Genomic DNA, 15,455 nt, shown 5'->3' with positions numbered 1-15,455 from the left:
CTACTTTCGGAAACAGTCTACTATTTCACTGAAGCATTAGCATCATGACATTAGCCTCTGTTGCCCGGGCAACACATACTACAGCGGCCTATGATGCATCTGTTTTCAATCGTTAAAATAAACATTCCTCACAAGTAAATTTTTGTTTTAGGATTTATTAGGACATTAGATTACAAGTAAACGATTTGTTGGTGAAATTGTCATTACCTTTGGTTTCAATCCAGTGTAGCTCACTGCAACGCTGTAGCCTACGCGAGACACACTTCCTAAACACAGCTGTTTAGGAAGTCAAACGGCGACAGAACATGTTCGGCACTCCCCTTACTTAAATCAAAAGTCGTTAAATCAAATTCAACCAACGCAATTAAATCAAAAGTCGTTAAATCAAATTCAACCAACGCAATCGCTACCAAGACGAACACAGCAGTTGTCTAGTACTGTACTGTAGTTTACCGGGGCAGCTTTTCCACACAGGGCTATATTGCATTTTGCGTTGTTACTGACAATGATCGCTACCAGTGAGCTTTTTATGAATGAACGATTTTCCACTAAATAAATGTCAAGCTTATTTACGTTTTTGGGGGCATATTTTCAGTTAGCAGATGGTACTGTTTGAATCGCGATTCCATCTGAGATAGCTCTACTGCCGGTAATGTCGTTGTTGGAATAATCTTCAAAGGGGGTTCTTTATTAATGAATGAGTGCAATATGAGTAGGCTAAATGCCTGAAAATATCACGAGAAGGGAAAAACTTGAAAGGAGGTTTAAGTAATAGAGATTAGGTCAATTTTTACACTGGTCTGCCAAATGTATTGGTTTTGATTCAACTATGAGGCTTCTGATCACCATTCCCTCTTAGGAAATGAGAAGACAACTATTTCATTCTACACTTCACTCTTAGTATTTTGAGTTGTAAATGAGCAGCAATTTTTTTTTTTTTTATCTATGTAATCTTTATAAATAATAAGTGAATTTTTATATAAAATATACTGAAATATCAGTTGTAAAAATTTCATTCAAAAACGGACCCCTGTGCAACCGACGCAGCAAGCACACCCTACAATTTCCCCAGAAATTGTACCCTCTCTAGTTTGCAACTATTTTGCAAATGGTAGGCTAAACCATGTATGAATATGATAAGGTCGGCCTAATAAAAGGAGATGACAGCATGGGCTGTTATGATCATTGGATTCCCAATAGTATAACTGATCATTCTTGAAAGCTTATTATTTATAATAATTTGAGACACTGACAGACTACAGGGCTCCGTCACTACTCGATTCAGCGGTCACACTTCATTGTCTCCACTCTATTTGACTTCCTCCTTCACAACCAAACACACAACCCCCTTTTCTAGTACCTGCCTAACATCATAACAGCCCACTCAATAAAATTGCTTACAATAGCATTTCTGAAATATCGAGAGGTGTAAATGAGCATTTTACAACCTCTTACATCTGGCTCCAACGAATTCCCATATTTTGTACAAAGAGTTCCTATCAGAATGGAATGCTTTCATTGTTGGGGAACCTGAAAGATGCATTCACGGTTTACAATCTCATAAAAGAGAAGAAATCCTGTGCACAATTCAGTGCCCGAGATTAGCCTTATTTTATTTAGTCCATAGATCTAGAGAGAACAAAATGTAGGCTATTCTAAATGATCTGTCAGGCTACTTGTAGTATATAGACCGCCTACTTGATTTATTAAATGCAACTTTCCTTTTATAGGGCTGTACACTAAGCTTTTCCACTGGTGGCACTTGCGCTACTAACTTTTTCAGTTACTGGCGCAAAACATGATTTGGTTGCACAAATTATTTATAGTAAGCCGCTCTGCATAGTAATGAACCTGTATTGCATACAGATGTGCACTCTAAAGGTCCCATGGCATGAAAACTTCACATTATGAGGTTATTTAACATTAACATGAGTTCCCCTAGCCTGCCTTTCGTCCCCCAGTGGCAGAAATTTCGATAGGTGTAAACCAAGCCCTGGGTATTTTTCTCCCCTTTTGAGAAAATGAAAGCTCAAATGCTCCGATCTACATTTACATTTTAGTCATTTAGCAGACGCTCTTATCCAGAGCGACTTACAGTAAGTACAGGGACATTCCCCCGAGGCAAGTAGGGTGAAGTGCCTTGCCCAAGGACACAACGTCAGTTGGCATGAATCGAACTGGCAACCTTCGGATTACTAGTCCGACTCCCTCACCGCTCAGCCACCTGACTCCCTAGATCTAAAGATCTTCCCCTTATGTCGTCATAAGGGGAAAGGTTACCTCCCCTTTCTCTGGTTTGCCCGCACAGAGAATTTGGCCCATCAATTACAAATTGAGCTACGACATGCGAGCGCTATATTGTTTTTCCCTCAAGAGACATCATGGTTTGCAAAGGCAGTTAGCCCCACCTCTCTCATAGCATTTAAAGCTACAGACACAGAAATGACATGTCCTAAGGAAAGCTTATCGTGGGACTGCTCGTAGTGGCAGTAATTCTGTATCAAGGCTGAATTTCGGGATAGATACTTCAGATACAGTATTAGGAGACCACTAAGGCCTATATAAAAGCATCCAAAAACAGCATGCCATGGGACCTTTAATTACTTGCCATCTTTTAAACCACATGCCTTCTTGTTTTCTGTAACATTGATTGTGATAGATTTACTGCAATTTACAGTAGATGATTTACAGTAGGCCTACATTATGAAGTGCAAAATGAATTTATTTTAGATTTCAACATGCTATGGGTGGGGCACAGATGGGCAGACTCCTGAACTCTTAAGGAAAAATAACGCAGAAATGCAATTGGGAGTGCTGCTGCGTTACGGGATATGTAGGCCCTACCTTTCTCTACACTTCGCGTGCTTCACACTGTCATTGTGAAGATTCAATGTTTCGCGTTTGAATTGTTTTGACGCTGTTACAAATTTGAACAGTCCTGCAATTGAAGGCCCACAGAATTTACAGTACACACAGTGCGCATTGCTCCGTCTTGGTAGGCTACCTTAACCAGCGCCACCGCCGTCAGTATTGCCAGTATTACCATATGGCAATACTACTTTTGAAACGAGTATTGCCTCATTTGCCTGGCAATACTACTTTTTTGCAGACCTTATGAGGTTTATTTAATTTAGAAGACTTAAGTAAACTGTAATGACAACCACATTTTATGTAGTGAGGAATCTGAAGAGATACGAAAACATTAGACTTTTCAATAGGCTACACGTTGCACCTTGTGGTGGCGAAAATGTTTGGCAATACTAATACGCTGGTGATGGCACCTATGACCGTTGGTATTCTTCGAGCCACTGGTGTCGAAATTCATGTCCGTATTGTCCATTCTTCTCACTCACATGCGCCGTTTGACATTGCGAATTGTCCGCTTCATTTTAACACGTCAGATTTGAGGAGCCTATATGCGATTGCTGCGTTCGTCTTGACAAAAGGTTGATTTTATTTTATTTTATCAACGTTAGGCTACACCATTCCGGGTGGGGGTTGCGGGGCTGAAGCCAACTTCATCTGTTGAATGCTCAGAGCATGTTTTAAAACATGTTCTTAAAATACACATTACTGTTTTAATAAATGTTCATAATAAATCATAGTATATTGATAAAACCTAAGGTAAGCACAAAAATAATCAGTGATACATTTGCGACCCTTTAAAAATTACGGTCGCAATGGCATTTCAAAAGGTCGCAAATGCGACCATTTCGGTCGCAGTGTAGTGCCCTGATTTTACATGCGCTACTGCCCTTGCATAACCCACCATCCACACTTGAAACTGGAGTCCCAATGTTACAGTAGCCTAATAGTCCACATAAAACCAAAATACACATTTTCAAACAGTATGATTGGAGTCAGGTGGCTGAGCGGTTAGGGAATCTGGCTAGTAATCAGAAGGTTGTCGGTTCGATTCCCCAAAATGATGTGTCCTTGGGCAAGGCACTTCACCCTACTTGCCTCGGGGGAATGTCCCTGTACTTACTGTAAGTCGCTCTGGATCAGAGTGTCTGCTAAATGACTAAATGTAATGTAATGTAAATGTATTATCCACTGCCTAGGCTACATAGGCTCTATAGCCTAGAATTTAATAATAAACCATAAACCTACTATTCGGCCACCCCTAACCAGTGCTCACAAGCAGAAACGGTTGCAGTGGGCACAGAAATACATGAAGACTAATTTTAAAACAGTCTTGTTTACTGTTGAGGGCCGTGCAACCCTGGATGGTCCAGATGGATGGTTGGTGGATGGCCACCATGTCCCAACAAGGCTGCAACGTCAGCAAGGAGGTGGCGGAGTTATGTTTCGGGCCGGAATCATGGGGAGAGAGCTGGTTGGGCCCTTTAGGGTCCATGACGGTGTAAAAATTACCTCGGCAAAGTATATAGAGTTTCTGACTGACCACTGTCTTCCATGGTACAAAAAGAAGAACCGTGCCTTCCATAGCAAAATCATCTTCATGTATGAAAATGCACCATTTCATGCTGCAAATAATGTGTTAGCTGCTATATGCGCATAAAAGGAGAGAAACTCATGGTGTAGCCACCATCCTCCGCTGACCTCAACCCTATTGAGAACCTTTGGAGCATCCTCAAGCAAAAGATCTATGAGGGTGGGAGGCAGTTCGCATCAAAACAGCAGCTCTGGGAGGCTATTCTGACATCCTGCAAAGAAATTCAAGCAGAAACTCTCAAAAAACTCACAAGTTCAATGGATGCAAGAATTGTGAAGGTGATATCAAAGAAGGGGTCGTATGTGAACATGTAACTTGCCCTGTTAAGATGTTTTTGATTGAAATAGCTTTTGATTTCAGTAAATATAACCTCCTAATGCTGCAAATTCAACAAATGACCATTTTCAGTTCTTTACAACCTATAAAATTATTTGAAATTCTGTTGTGCATTACAATTTGGAACAGTGCATTTTGAGTTTTTTGTTTTTGGAAATGTTATCATTGGGAGGTTTGTTCAGTAAAATTTGAATTATACCCTAATTGTAAAAGAGAGTGAATAAGAGGCATGCTTTGGCCAACCATGGAACACCACACATAGACAAACCAGCTATTACAGTAAAATAAATTAACGAATGCCTGTGCCTCGTCTTCTAGTGTTCTTACCGACACGCTATGGTGACAACTAAAACCAACATTGAGCCAAAACACAACCTCCCCAACAAATTGGTCCTTTGAGCCGGATAGAGTCGTTACCATGGCAACCTCAGAGCACAGTAAATCCGTATCCGCACCTGGCTCAAGCTTGCGTCCGCGCAGGGAAACCAGAAGGCCGGCACACCTCGATGGCTACGTTGTCAACTACGCAGACGAGCCCACCAAGCAGTTCGTTCGTCGCAGAGAACATGTGACGACATCCACGACCCCCAATCCCAAACCACCACTACCAGGGACATCGAGTACAACTGAGAACCTCCTGCAGCAGATAGTGGAGATCACCAGGCAGCAGAGTGAGACAGCTAGACGCCAGACCGAGTTCTTGGAGTATGTCCTGCAACGCAACAGTCCACAAGCATCTGTTCGGTTGTCCAGAGCATCATCCAGACATCAGACACCTCGGACCCCGATCATGAAATCAGTGGAGAGGGGACAGCCGACACCTGATGCGACTCCACAGGATGCATATTCTATCCATTCTCCCTGTCTGCAGTCTCCTATGTCTCCGTCCTCCTTCGTAGAAGAGTTGTCTCAGGTACTGAAGAATAACTGCTTAGGTAGCCTCACCACCTCCTCTTTGCAGAGACCGCTCTGAGCATCACTATGCATCGCCATGTTGCACCCCGATAGATCAGAGAGTACAGCCACACAGGGTTTGCTATGCGACCACTTCCACCCCTCCCTGTGCAGAAGCATCAGCAGCAGGTGCAGCCTCCTTTTCAGTCACTTTACGCGCTATGTGTGCTCATAACTTAGTTTTCAAATGGTTTTCTTCAATTTCATTTATATATATCTTATTCATAATAAACAAAGAGTACAAGCAATCTCTACATCAGTAGGCCTTAGAAATAGCCTATCAATGGCAATTATTTATATGTATATGGTTGTAAATATTGGTAACACTTTAGAATAATGGTCCGTTGTTAACAAGTAGCTATGCAGGAAGTACTAAGTAGTACTACATTAACACCAAATTTAATACTATTAACTAATATGGAACCAAGATTAACTAAGCAGTAAGTAATAGCTAATTTACGACAAAGGTAGTTCCTTGGTAGGTATTTGGTTATTACTAAATAAATATATCCTCTTGAGAACTACTTGTGAACTATGACCAATTAAGAAAGAATAACCAATTAATTATTAAAAGTAATTATTCACAAATTCACAAAAGTAACATGTCTAAAAAGTGAACAATTTGGTTGTATTACTCTTAACATGGTCATAACTTTTCAGAAGCTTGTGCCTCAAATGGGTTCTTTGTGGAAACCAGTTTATGAATATTATATCCCCCCAAATACGTTAGCTACAGGTTGAGCTTGTGATTACTCTTACCAAAGGATGGACGTATGTTCTCTGTTTATTTCAAACTTAAACATGGTATAATACAAATGATGATAATTTGTTTAAAATTTTTAATAATTAGGAAGTGATGCTGACACGCTCATGATTGGATTAGTTTACTATTATGAGCTCTTGAGTGTCAGTTCAATATGTCTCAGACTCCAAAGACCTACCTTTATGTTACAGTAGCCGCCTGAGGAGGACTTCTCTTTAGGATATGAATATAAACATTGATGTTCTCTTTCCAAAAACAATTTGCATCCTGCATTTATGTTGCGATAAGCGCAAAACCACATCTTCCAGATTACAATGTTTGTTAGAATATCACTAGTGCCTCACAGAAATGTATGCCTGTACCGTATATGTCAAATATAAAAATATACTTATTATATTACTTGTGAAAACCAGTATAACTCCTCACTAATTACTCAAGCGTTACCTTGTCATCCTGCAGGAACTAGGCCTACTTGTGATGTGGACCATTATTTTAAAGTGACAAACATGTTAACTACTCACTAATTACTCAAGCGTTACCATGTCATCCTGCAGGAACTACTTGTGATGTGGACCATTATTTTTAAGTGACAAACATGTTAACTACTCACTAATTACTAAAGCGTTACCTTGTCATCCCACAGTAACTGTAATCTGGACCATTATTTCAAAGTGAAAAACATGTTAACACCTCACTAACATGTCACCTCGCAAGATCTACAACATAAAACAACTGCAGTGATTGGGTAACACTTTTTTTTAAATTATATGCACTGGAAGACTTACATTAAATCGTAAAAGAAAATCCTACATAATGCAAAAATGCACATGGACATGCAAGAATAAAGCATTTTGTAAAATATGTCTGAATGAAACTTTGTTTGGCACAATGATGAAACTTAGCATTTAAACAAGAATTATGTATTTTGGAATGAAACATTCAACACATTCAACAAACTGAGACTCAGTTTCTGATGAGAAACTGAGTCAAACATAATGGCTAAATAAGTAATAAGTAAGTACATGGATAACCCTAACCCAATCAACGTATAGGCCTACTCACTCTATAATGAGTCTAGCATTGGCCACTACTGCGAAATACAACAGCAACGCAATTCCAAAGGGATGAAAATGATGAAGGAAGAAAGAACAAATGGCAGGACTGTAAAATAACTTGCTAGATAACCCAATTCAGAGAACAGGAACGTGGCCCAAAACGCAGCTACTGTACAGTTGTTGCTAGCTGTAAAGCCAGGCTAGCTGTCGGTTAGCTTGTAAAAAGTCCCATTCATACAAACTGTATAGTATTGCAGTCGAAATTCGCACTAATTCTACAATTTGAAATACTTTTGAAATTCACCTAGTCGTTATCAAAGGGATTATGTTAGCCAAATACTGGATATTTACCATCCATAAAAATGTGCCAAATGATTTAGCGCTCCAAATTCACTCATTGACGTTGCACCGGAGTATAGGTTTAGGGAAAACATGACATGGATTTCAGGACAAATTGGTTTCGGTAAACCAAGTCGACTGGATTTGGAAAATGGACCGGCCGGCATTTGATATTTTGCTGAGCTGCAGAAAGACGTAATAGCAGTCACATCGAAATTGCCCGCATAATCATACAGTATGATCAAATATTGGGGAGGGACGTGTTATAACGTTAATATTCACAAAATGGTTTCCACAAAGATTTCATTTGAGGCACAAGCTTCTGAAATGTTATGACCATGTTAAAGGTGAAATTACATGAAAACTTCACTTTAAGAGGTTATTTAACACTAATATGACTTCCCCTAGCCTGCTTTTGGTCCCCCAGTGGTTAGAATTTGTAAACCAAGCCCTGGGTGTTCTTCTCCGCCTTTCAGAAAATGAAAGCTCAATTGCTCTGTTTGAAAATCTCCTCTTTGTTACGTCACAAGGAGGAAGGTTACCTCCCCTCTCTGTTTTGCCCGTCCAGATAATCTGGCCCGCCCATAAGAAACTGAGCTACGACCGTGCAAGTGTTTTTATCCTCAAGAGACATCATGGGTTGCAAACGAACAAAGCATTACATTTGCTCAGTTTGGATGTACAAAGGAAAACAAAAATATTTTTACAATTCCTTTATCCAAGCCTCTGAAGACCCAGTATCTTAATTTTATTTTCTCTGGAAATGAGCCTACACAACTTCTGTTGTAGGCGCATTTGTTTTGTATGTCTGCGCCAAACACTTCAGCCACGACTGTTTCCTCAACTTGAGCTAATACAAAACTGGCCTTGCTGAAATTAAATTCTGGATCAGTACTAACTCTCCTTCGTCCAGCTACTAACCTCGGACAAGTAAGTTAACTAACGCTATATCATTTTGTAGTTTTAATGTATATGGTTACCTAGCTTGCGACCCTTAGAATGTTGCTGTAACATTAGCTCTGCAGCTAACAGCTGAGTTACTGTCGCTAATGTAAAGGTAGATAGCATCAAGTATGTGTGTGAATACACATGCTGTAACGTGAGTGTTGTACACTTCTTTGTTATTTGGATAACCGTTCTGCTGTTGGTGTTATGGCGCGCGCGATATCCGCCTTTCCCCTCATTGAAATGACTGAGTGTGTACCTCTGCAAACCAGGGTTATCAGATGAGAATGGGCAAATTCGAGGCATCTTACAGCAACGGCGCTACAGCCATTGCGATACATCCATTGTAAACATTAGCGCATGGTGCCGCCCCTCATTAGCATTTAAAGCTACAGACACCAAAACAGAGCGTTCTGAGGAAAGATCCTTGTGGGACTGCTAGTAGTGGCTGTAATTCTGCACAAAAGGCTGAATTTCGGGAAAGAGACTTCTGATACAGTATTAGGGGACCACTAAGGCCTATATAAAAGCATCCAAAAACAGCATGTCATGTTTCCTTTAAGAGTTAAAAAAACACAATTGTTCACTTTTTAGACATTACTTTTGTGATTAGTAATTCATTGCTTATTCTTTCTTAATTGGCCATAGTTCACACGTAGTTCTCAATGAGGATATATTTATTTAGTAATAATCAAATACCTACCAAGGAACTACCTTAGTACTAAATTCGCTATTACTTACTGCTTAGTTAATCTTGGTTTCATATTAGTTAATAGTATTAAATTCGGTGTTAATGTAGAACTAACTATTACTTCCTGCATAGCTACTCGTTAACAACGGACCATTATTCTAAAGTGTTACCTAAATATTTGTATAGGCCTGACAATTGTTTTCATTAAATCAAAATAGCTTAACTAAAGAATGGTGTATGTCATCATGGTGTATTCGTTTGAGACATTATATTTTGTCTCAAGAAGTTTGAGTTCTAGTTTGAGTATTTCTTTTTGAAGCTCTTATCTTCTCATGTTCTGCCTTGAGTTTGGCGGTCTCGACCTCCACACGAATGATTTCCTTTTCAAGAAGTATGCGCTGCAGCTCAGCAAAATCTCCTCTCTTTCGTTTGGGGGTTGTGGGCGTGGACTTCTGGGATTGTGTCATCCTTTGTGTTGTGGGGCTCTCCTCTTCACTCAGGTTGTCGTTTGAGTCTGTAAAATTGCAACAGTGTAGACTATTTGTTGCTATTTGTCTATAGGCTAGCACTTGATCGTAATGCAAACAATATATAGGCCTAACGATACTTGCTACGAGGCTATTGATTAGCAAACAAACAAATGGAGCTGTAGTGGGAATAGGCAAAATGATTTAACACTCACACTGACAGCTGTCATATCGTGATCTGTGCTGCACTGAACGTCGGAGTCTTCAACCATTTGAACTGACAGTTCTGAACTGTCAAAGCCGTTCAATCCGTTAAAGGTGGGAGAGTCCTCTCCAAAATTATCAATAATAATCCCACTATAAACTGATATTTTTGGTGAAGGACCACCCCCGGTTGGCGGGTTTTTAAATGCTGATGCATCCTTTTTGGCCCTTGAAAGAAGATCTTTCCACTTCTTCCTAACCTCTTCAACTGTCCGCAGTCCTCCGTCACATTCATTATTAATTTGATCGGTTATTGATTTCTACGCTGACTTATTTTGCTTGTTTGTGTTGCTGTTATTGAATTTTCCCATGAGTACGCTTCTATTCTGGTTATACATCTCTATACGTTTTCTAATTTCTATATCTGTAAAGTTTATTTTCCTTTTTGGGGGTTTTTCTCTATCTTGCATTGCTTAATTTTAAGGGAGATGCTAGGCAGTAGTAGAGTGTGCTTAGGCTCTTAAATGTGTTGCTTGGCAACGATCGACACTTTCGCCTTTTCACAAGATCGCGCATCTTAAGACCAGGCGTAGCTACAACCGTGATTTGTCAAGCATGGTGCACTTGGTGTAAATTAAAATCACAAAGTCGGACGTAGCTAAGACCGATGTAAGAGTTAGGACCAACTTTTTTATGCCCAGCTGGTGCACTCGGCCCCTGGATCCCAAGCATCCCATCACCAGTCCCCTCATAAGGCAGTACAACAGCAAACTGGGCCAGATAGAGTCTTTGTGGAAATAAGGAGAACCTTCTGGATCCTCAAAAGGGGGGGAAGCTATACGACGGCACCAACACTCCTGCATAGAGGGTCAGAAATGGAGGGCCAAGCCCACAATCCCAAAAATGGCGGACCTCCTTCCAGCCCGCCTTCGCCTCCTAAAGCCAGCGTTCTACTCTACAGGTGTAGACTGTTTTGGACCATTCCTGGTGAAGCGGGGGAGATCCAACGAAAAGAGATGGGGTGTGATTTTTAAGTGCATGACCACCCGTTGTGTTCATCTGGATCTGCTGTATAATATGGACACAGATGCCTTTCTTATGGCTCTGAGACGGTTTGTGGCTCGACGTGGAACTCCCTTTGAACTTCTCTGTGACCATGGAACCAACTTTCGAGGGGGTGATAGAGAGCTGCAAGATGCCTTCAGCACCATGAGTCTAGACCTCCAAACACAACTGGCCAAGCAGAAGATCAGGTTCAAATACAATCCCCCTAACGCACCACATTTCGGAGGTATGTGGGAACGTAAAATCCGCTCAGTCAAAGCTGTTCTCCATACAACAGTAGGAGTTCAAACACTGACAGAGGAAGTCTTCAGGACACTCCTGACAGAGGTTGAGGCAATACTGAATTCCAAACCGTTGGGATATGTCTCTTCTGATGTGGCCGATCCTGATTCCGTCATCCAAAACTAACTGTTCATGGGGTGGCCGGACACTTCACTGCCGCAGGTCGTCTATCCCAAGTCGGAGTTGCTGAGTCGGCGGAGATGGCGTCACTCCCAGGTACTGGCATATCAATTCTGGAACGGCTTCATTAAGAAGTACCTGCCCAGCCTTCAGTTAAGACAAGAGTAGATGAAAGACACTGAAGACCTTCAGCCTGGATCCACCGTGATGATCGTGGACCACCAACTCCCCCAAGCACTCTGGCCTGTAGGCCGGGTTGAGACCACCTATCCTGGAGCAGATGGCCACATACGAGCAGCGGAAATCCAGGTCAGGGACAGACGCTACCATCGACCAGTTGCTCGCCTTGTCAGGCTGCTTGCTATTCCTGATGACGATAACCAGCAAGCACCTCTTCCATACATAACACTGTCTACAGGACATACATTCACCCAATGAATGTAGGGGCGGCTGTAAAAGAGAGTGGATAAGAGGCATGCTTTGGCCAACCATGGGACACCACACATATACATAGACAAACCAAAGCTATTACAGTAAAATAAATGAAAGAATGCCTGTGCCTCGTCTTCTAGTGTTCTTACCTACACTCCATGGTGACAACTAAAACCCAACATTGAGCCAACACACAACCTCCCCAACACTAATGGTTGATGACTTGAAAATTATACTGACTGTCACTTGCATCGACTATTTAGGAAAATCAGAGAAATATATAATTTGCATAATAATTTGAAACGCAGTGTAGTGTTGTCACCAAAACCTGTACTCAATAATAAAAACGGTACGATACCAGAATTTCAGAAGTATTGGGTTGCAGAGTCGGACGCTGACAAGCTTAGTGTTGCCAAAAAATCTCACCAGAAATCGCTAGTGGCTCTCTGAAAAGTCGCAAGATTTGTTGCTATATGTGATTTTTTGTTACTAGGGAAGGAGAAAAATTGCTAAATCTAGCGACAAAGTCATAAAATTGCCAACACTGGACAAGCAGCTAATGCTACAGGGGCTGGTTAATGTAATAATCTAATAGCTAATGTCATATTGCACATACTTTCGTCCTATTTCCCCTAAAGCAATAAGCCTTAAAGAGATCTTCCACTCATAAAGTATGTTCTAAATGGCATAAATGCTGCCAATTAATAATTGATGTAACAACGTATTGTAAATGGTCAGTAGCCTATCGATTAAGAAACTCGAAAGCATGTGCACTGTCTGCTTCATTTGATCTTGATAGACTAAGCATTCTGTAGCAAATAATAACAATAAACCCACTATTTATTAATTAAAACTACTTCATCATAATAATGCACTTAAAATACAAACGTGAGCAAAGGCAGCAATCGCTATCGAATCAACAGACGTGCAATTTAGCTAGCCCGGGGAAGAATACAAACAACGAAAATCACTAGTTAACTTAATTTAAATGAGCAAGAACTATAGACGAATACAATAACAGGCTTAAATGAACTGACAACATAAGTTATACGACTTGCAGTTCTTACATTGCAACACATGCAATCTCAAACTGCGGTGTGAAGCGCGTGTCCGTGCTATACTCCGACATGCACTCTAACAATCACTGCTGATAGACGGCCTACAATTTTGTACAGCCCTATTTCTGATACCGTGGCGGCAGAAATGTAGCCATGGCGGGACACCACGGCAAAATCAACATAGAGGAAACAATGAAGAACATTTGCAAACAATTTGCAAACATCACCGTTCATGTCGTTTATGGTTTGCAGCATACTGAAAATGCAATAACTAATAATGTGGCAGACAAAAGGAGAGGGCACAACAGGGTTAAAACATTTTTACAGAGACTTTTAGATTATAGTTTGCCGAAATTTGTGTTTTGGAGTTTGGGATGTATATTTACATGTTGTGCTTATAGCGCGACCAGAATTTCAAGAGCCCCATGAAGTGTGTCCACTCTTTCTATTTATAAATTATGTTCAAGATTCATATTTTTGAGCTCTACAAATGATCTCCAAGTCATCTGCTGAGTTCTCTTAATGTCTACACTCAGTCCACACACACTTTTTGCTTTTAGGCTTACATGCATTGTGATTGAATTAATGTTCTGTTGTTGTCATAAGTAGGCTACAGCCATATTGTAGGTGACTGTTACTGTCAACAAATGAGAGTTCTTCACTAACCTATCTTTTTCTTTTTTTTGCTTTGGTATTGAAAATGGTAGAGTATGGAGCTAAAACAGTGACAGTAAACTGAGGTATTAAAAATAGAAATTGGCACTGAAAAATGTTCAACTGAAACAAAAAAATCTCTCAATCCGATTTTATTTTACATTTACATTTAGTCATTTAGCAGACGCTCTTATCCAGAGCGACTTACAGTAAGTACAGGGACATTCCCCCGAGGCAAGTAGGGTGAAGTGCCTTGCCCAAGGACACAACGTCATCTGGCACAGCCGGGAATCTAACTGGTAACCTTCTGATTACAAGCCTGCTTCCCTAACCGCTCAGCCACCTGACCCCCCGATTTGGATATTTTTATGCATCATGATGCAATTTCAATCTTTACACTATTTCTTAATTTCATTTTTTTTCTCAATCAGTTTTTTTTTACGCTGTCAGGATTTTTACAATGTTACTGGTTTTCAGTTTCAACTTTCTGGTTTTCAGTTTAAACTTTCTGTCACTGTTTTGGCGTAGAGGGGAGGGGCTTGAGGGGAGGGAGTGACTGTGCGCGCCCCTCCACCAGAGTCCGTCATCCTTAGTGCAGCTTGCTTCCACAAGTTCACCTGCAGCCACCAAATCTCAAGTGAGTCTGTATACTTCTGCCAAAACAGCACAACGTCCATTAAAAGTTAACATTAAACCTGCCCGCTTCTATAAAAAAAAAAAAAAAAAACTGCAGAAGTAAACAGACTTACTTGAGATTTAGTGGCTGCAGGTGTATCAGTACCAGCTGTAATATAGAGTAGTATATAGAGAATGTTTTAATGTTTATCCTCCGTGTGTGTTTTCCCTCATCTCCAGTTGTCCAAAGGTGGGCTGCAGCAACACAGACGTGAGGAAGGAGGATTTGATCTTGGATACCATGATGAAGAGGATGATTCAGAAAAAGCAGAACTCAAAGACATGAAATGTGATTCCTGGAATGTTTATTTTATTAAAAGTTTCAACATTGGAGACTGTTCTGATTGTAAAAAAAGAAATATATACTTATGTTACAATGTAAATTAGATTTCTGTTTTCAAGGGAGAAACAAAGTTGTGTCCTTAAAATAAAGTTCCTAATTGAAGAAGCAACTCATTTCACTCCACACAAAAAAGTTGTGTGTGGAACTTAACAGTAACTAACCTTTGTATTAGTCCGTAGAGATTGCAGTTAGCAAATGTGACCACTGGATGGTAGTGTCTTAAAAGGTTTGTATCTGATATGTCAAATTAGTCATAATTAATAATTAGTCAATTATTTCTAACAGAAAATATTCATGTAATTATTAAAATGTGAAACGATGGCTCGAGTTATGCTTTATTACCATTTAATGAATACAACAGATATTTTGTGAATAAACCAAGTGAATGAAATCTAGGAATCCACTTGTCTGATTTAAATCTCTCTCCTTCTGCCTCTTCTGACCCATTCAGATTTTTTATCCAACATTAAAAAAAATAAGCCGATTGTTGAGATGAATCTAGGTGAAGCTAATCTTTTAACAATCTTACAATAGTGTTATGATTTCAGCTGCCTTCCTCTCTTTTTAGAAAAGGAATGTTATGCCACACCAATCGCAGCCTAAGATAGTTGGC

At 40.2% G+C, this 15,455-nt stretch overlaps 1 protein-coding gene across 1 annotated transcript in view; it reads left to right on the top strand.

Annotated features, from left to right (window-relative positions):
• LOC136944231 (E3 SUMO-protein ligase NSE2-like) overlaps positions 1–15,162 on the top strand; it is a 52,900-nt gene extending 37,738 nt beyond the window's left edge. The window contains exon 6 of the mRNA XM_067237912.1: positions 14,680–15,162. Within this exon, the coding sequence (XP_067094013.1) occupies positions 14,680–14,785 (106 nt within the window). The 3' untranslated portion in view covers positions 14,786–15,162. The remainder of the gene's footprint in view (positions 1–14,679) is intronic.
• The last annotated feature ends 293 nt before the right edge of the window (positions 15,163–15,455 follow it).

This window comes from Osmerus mordax, chromosome 6 (assembly GCF_038355195.1).
Source record: "Osmerus mordax isolate fOsmMor3 chromosome 6, fOsmMor3.pri, whole genome shotgun sequence".
NCBI classification, from domain to species: domain Eukaryota; kingdom Metazoa; phylum Chordata; class Actinopteri; order Osmeriformes; family Osmeridae; genus Osmerus; species Osmerus mordax.
Note: the sequence above shows the minus strand (reverse complement) of the source record. Positions and strands in the feature narration are given on the sequence as shown.